Raw genomic sequence first — 5,809 nt, 5'->3', positions numbered from 1 at the left:
TATATGATATATATAATATAATATATAATAAATATATATATATATTGTGTGTGTGTGTGTTGTGTGTCGTGTGGTGTAGTGTAGGTGTTGTGGTGTGTTTTCCCAAGTTACAGAATACAAAAGGAAGCAGAAAGTGGCCCCATGCGAACTTTGGGGCAAAATAATAGCCTATAGTCCATATAGCAATAAGACTATAGGGGTTTATATGCTGTTGCGCAATACTAATGGGAAAACACTAGAGGCACACATTGGGGCACATCTCCCTCTTTCAGCTACAGTGCAGGGGGCCCACTTGAAATTTTTAAATAAATCTCAAATATACCTCATGCACTCTAGCTGAGAGAGAGAGAGAGGTGTGCCCCCAAGGAGTGGCACAAGGTGTGCCTCTAGTGCCACCCATTCTAATGTGAGTTTATCGTCAACTAACTCCTCATGTCACTTTCAAATTTTAATAATTATAATTTTGCACATAACACCAGCAGGTCGGGATTCTTTACATTCCGTCGCCTCACCTATGAAGCGAGAAACTCGGCGAGGGCGGGAACTCGAAGCACTTGAAGAAATTATTAGAGTGGAATTTTGATCCGCCCTCTCCTCTGTACCCCCTCTCTCTCTCTCTCCCCCATGCCCCCAAATCCCCAAGATCGACGAAACCCTAGCCCTAGATCAACACCAGATCCAGAGGAGGAAGGAGGAGGAAGAATGTGGGAGAGGAGGCGGGCTCCGACCTCTCCGAATCCAGCCCCCTCGACTTCCCAGATCATCCCCCGATCAAATCAAGAATCCACATCGAACAACAACAGAAAGAAGAAGAAGCCGACGGCCAATTTCGCGGGCATCTGGACGCGAGAAGACGAGATCAAGATCCTGGAAGGCATCATCGAGCACAAGAAGAAGAACGGCGGCGAGATTCCCAAGGCCACCCCCTCGATCCGAACCCTGCTTTCCGCCATTGCCCCGTCCATAAGCTTCGCGGCCACCGTTCGCCAGCTGCAGGACAAGATCCGGCATTTGAAGGCGGGTTACGACAAAGCTTCGGATTCCAAGAAACCTCAGGCTACGGGTCACAAGGAAATTGTTTATCGACTTTGTGATAGGATTTGGCCAGCGAGTCCTGCGACCAAGGAGGAGGGCGAGGGGCATAGTTTTTATGATTCTGATGATTATCCTGAGTTGAGGATTGCAGTGGAGAGGCGAGCTGGGTACCTGATATTTGAGGAGATCGTCGAGTCTCTGAACAAAGATGAGGCAGAATCTTTCAATGCGAGGTTTTTGAAGCTGAGGGAGGATGAGAAGGAGCTCTGGAAGGAAATTCACGAGCGTCTCCTATGACGATGATGGTAACGTTTCTCAGTTCTTGGATTTCTTTGTTTCGATGGATAATGCTTTTGAATGTAGTGAAACTCTTGTTTGATTTTACTGTGTAACTTGTAGATTAGCTGTTGGCACTTTTATTTGATTGAAATGCCAAGCGATGACAATAAAGATCTTAGTCTAATTCTTCTACTGCAATTGTAACTGGAATTAGGCCGAACACATTTCTGGGCTTAAGCATGTATGCATCCTAAGCGTAGTACGTAATATCAAGTGGGCGGGTGATATCATCTTCTTTTGATCAATTTCTGCTCCCTATGCTGTTCGGTTGCCACATTTAATCCTCAAGAAGCTCATTCTATACATCCAAGAACATTTAATCCTCAAGAAACTCATTCTATACATCTAAGATCCAAGAATTGCATTAGACTTCTACTTTGGATGACATATATAAGACCTGATTACGTGAGGAAAATACAGTTCTTTTTTTCTTTTCTTTTTTTTTCTGTTCGAACAGCATGTTTAGTTCGTTGGAGGTGGATTAATTGAGAGTATTATAGCCTATATTGTATGTCCTTCATGTTTCCTTGAAGGGTTTGTCACCATCTGCATGAAATATCAAGGAAAACCAACCTTATGAGATATTTTGTGCTTGAGTTGCAGTTCCTCCGCAATCTCTTCACATACTAATCATTTGGAACACTAGTCATCTTCATTCTTGAACCGGCTTAATGTCTCTAGTCTCTAGGTCCTTGCTTGATTTGCTCACACTTACAGAAATATTTATGAATTCATTATCTATATGTCTCTCCTTGTTATAGGTCATTAGTTTTTACGTAAATGAAGCTATTGCTTCCCATGGGATGGGTTGACCAATCAGCAAGGAAATCTGAATTGACTGGGCAGTAATAGAAAGAAACCCTAAGCGAGTTAATTGGAAGGCAAGGGCTTGGGTTATATTATCTCACCCCTTATTTCTCCCATCCCATATAAAACTACAGTTAATAATTGGCGATTAAAATTTTCTCTTGTGGTGTCCTACTGTCCATATTGTGGCATGTTTTTCCTTTCCAGTCAGCCAAATTAAATATTTCTTGTTTTATGAGCATGAAGGATTTATCTTAGTGTTTAGAGAGAACTAACATTTTCGTGTACGTTTATGTTACCACATGAATATGTTGTATAGCAGAGATTTGTTCACATCATAACTATTTAAATGGGATTAATCAAGAATATTACATGATTTAGCCTATATTTATGTTCATTATGTATTTATGAAATTCTTCTTCATCCTTTTCATGAAATATTAAGGAAAACCAACCTTATGAGATATTTGTGCTTAAGCTGCATTCCTGTTGGTATATCATTACCTGCTAATCATTTGGACTCGAACCAATTTAATATCTCTAGTCACTAGGTACTTAGTTGGTCACACTTTAGAGAGTTTCTCCCCAAAAACCTTGTTACAATCTTTTAACTCGTTGTCTATACAGCTCTTCTGATTCTAGGTCGAAGGCTTTACTTATTACTTGAAATGATAGTAATTGCATTTCTTGAACTAGATAGACAGGCGAATCAGCCTCTAGAGAACCTCAATCAATTAGAGGCAGTAATATTAGGCAGCCCCAAGTGAGTTATTAGGGATCGTATACCTGTATCAGCCGCAATGGCTTAATAGTATCTCTCCCCCTACATCTCCTGTCTGATATAAACTACAGTTCAAAAGTGGTCATTACATTGTCCTTTTGCAATGTCTTTTTCTCTTTTTCCCTTCTTTCCAATTAGTCAAATAAAGTATGTTTCTTGTTTTACTGAGTGTGAAGGATTCTCATAGTATCTAGAGAAAAATAACCGTTTCGTGTATGTATAAACGTAACAACATGAGTAGCTCCCTCTGTATCCTCCTCCCTCGCCCTCTCACCCATCATATGAGTGTTGGTTGCGTGGTTAATTATTTTGCTTACTGTGTCCTCTGCATCTGTTGGTTGTTTTGTTAGCCGCTTTCAGGCAATGCAAGCTTGTCCATTTCTAATTTGGACTAGTCATCTAATTTCTTATATAATATACCATCACAGTGAACATCTTCATTTTGTCCACATTCAAGGAAAATGTGATTGATTGCATATAATGATTTAAGTCAAGCGAGTTCCTGAAAGAACTAGCGTAGTTTTTGTATTTGACCGACAACACGCTATTATTCTTTCCAAGCTAGCAATGTTTAAAAAAGCGGAAGCGCAAGGCGAAGCGCTAGATCCTTTGATGAAGTGAGGCATAAGCTTTGAAGGGTGAGGCATAAACTTCATAAGTTTAAGAATTTTAATTTTAAATTTGTAAAAATTAATTATGAGCATATAACATATAGTGGTATAATAATTACATTCATGTCCTGATTAATAAATAAGAATTAAATATGTGAAATATAAAAACAAATCATAATAAACTATGCTACATGCATAACGTGTATATTTTATTTACAATCACATGGTCATATTGGAAATACATAGGGGCATTTTAATGTTAGTCAAAAATTCTTTTATATTCTTCTATCTTGTCTAAAGCGTGCAATTCAAAAGAAAAGAGCTTTATGAAGCGTGAAGCACACACTTCAGAGTGCTAAGACGTAAGCTTCAAGGGATACATAGCTTCACTCTGGAGTTTCCAAGCGTTTAACCTTCAAAAATTTGTGAAGCGAGTTTCAAAAAAGCTTTTTTAAACATTACGAGCTAGTAATAGTTCCTGGTTAACGCATGCATGGAAGAGGGACTTCTGTTTGAAAACAAGATACCTACTTTTCTCTGCATGCATATTTGTTAGGAACATAATAAAATTTGCGTCTCCAGTTTGGAAAAAGTTAGTAATATGACCCTGCTTTCATGTTCTCTTAGTATTTAGCCTGCATGCCTTTTTTGCATTTATTTGGTCGTCAATAAAATTACTAGCTATTTTTCTTATTCTGGTCATAATTTTCTTTGCTGTCTTTGTAATTGCTCTTTTTCTTCCTTGCAGGATTCAGTGTATAAAGGATGTAAATGGAGAAACTGAGTAGGTGTTCATTTCTGTTGGTGGCTTGTGGTATCCTTGAACTCTTTCTCAAGGTTCCCTTAGTCAGGAATTTGATTTCGACACAGAGATATTGATGTGAAGCTAATACTGATCTTGTACAAGTGTAAATATGAAACCTTGATTCTGAGTTGTGCTCCAAATTTGACCTACTTTGGTGGAAATCGATCGACCTGGATGATGATGATGTCATTTCATTACGGACATCATAATGTTGATCTATTACCAGCCTCATGAACTGTTGTATCTTGAGATATATGTACATGACTTGTCTTTGCATGCAGCTCAAATCAGTTCTGAAATCATGATTTGTGTTTGCAGCTCAAATCAGTTCTGGAATCATATATTTCACCCTCTTGTATTTAAAAAAAAAAAACTGACTCCATCTTGTTAAAAAAAAGAAAAAGAAAATTACTGTTCTTCGACAGTTGTTTGTCTATCACCATCTATGACAAAATGAAAATGAAGCTACCTGAGCCTTCACAAATGTCTGAGATTTTTCTGCCTCGGTAGTAAAGTTGCATTTCTTTTTTGCAGTCGTTTATCGTCAGCTGTTAACTATCATACCCTCATGCTTAAATACACCGTATTCTCCTCAATTTCTTCCATTATCTGCTCAGTTCTTTAAATTATACTATTTTTGTTTAACTCGCATTTTCACAATGGTGTATCAGTATGTTTTGATTTTGCTAATTATTGAGACTGAGATCAAATGGATTTATAGCGGATACTAAACTTTACGGCTATACTTTCTTCAGTGATATAATCAAGGTGCCTGTACGGTAATTGTTATTTTGGGTAAGATTTCCGTCCATATCTAGAAACCGTGCGGTAGTGCTTAGTGTAGAGATGGAGCTCAGAAGTGGATTCTGGCAGCAGACAGCTTGGCGGTCGACCGGGGCGGTCGACCGCGTTCGTGCACGAGGCTTACTGGGCATCGGGATTGGTGGCGGTCGACCGCGGAAGTCTCTAGATTGAGAGAGTTTTCTTTGGGCTTCTATTCTAGGAGCAATTGGAGAGATTAAGAGTGGGTTGTTGAGGGTTTTGGTGAGAGATTGTAACCCTAGTTTGTTCCTCTTGATTTCTAATAGTGAAAACTCCCCCCTCCTTGCCCCGTGGACGTATGCATCTCGCCGAACCACGTAAAATCTGGTGTTGATTGTGTTTGTGCTCTTGTTGGTGTGTTGGTTTATCTCTTTCGGCTATTTGGTTGGATCTTCGCATAGGGGTTTCTCCCCAACAATTGGTATCAGAGCTCCGGGCAACGCTTGGGCTTTTTGGAGGTGTAGATCAGTTGGGAAGTTCATCTAGAGCTTCGATTGGTGATAAAGGTAGGATCTTTGTGGTAAAGTTTCTATCTTTTTCAAGTTGGATCTATTTCCTATTTGTTCCGCAATTGTTTATTAGGTGCTTTGAGATTATGGTCGAAGATAAA

General features: G+C 39.2%; 1 protein-coding gene across 1 annotated transcript; it reads left to right on the top strand.

The window, feature by feature from the left end:
• Window positions 476–4,679, top strand: LOC109842809 (probable transcription factor At1g61730). Its single transcript, XM_020411705.1, has 2 exons — window positions 476–1,340; window positions 4,321–4,679. The coding sequence occupies exon 1, from the start codon at window positions 625–627 to the stop codon at window positions 1,330–1,332; it is 708 nt and encodes a 235-aa protein (XP_020267294.1). The 5' UTR covers window positions 476–624; the 3' UTR covers window positions 1,333–1,340; window positions 4,321–4,679.

This window comes from Asparagus officinalis, chromosome 1 (genome assembly GCF_001876935.1).
Source record: "Asparagus officinalis chromosome 1, Aspof.V1, whole genome shotgun sequence".
In the NCBI taxonomy this organism is placed as follows: domain Eukaryota; kingdom Viridiplantae; phylum Streptophyta; class Magnoliopsida; order Asparagales; family Asparagaceae; genus Asparagus; species Asparagus officinalis.
The sequence above is the reverse complement of the archived record's forward strand: the minus strand, read 5'-3'. Positions and strand labels throughout refer to the sequence as shown.

Bases quoted from the DNA above. Each gene is read 5' to 3' on its own strand.
- LOC109842809 (XM_020411705.1), top strand. From the start codon at position 625: ATGCCCCCAAATCCCCAAGATCGACGAAACCCTAGCCCTAGATCAACA.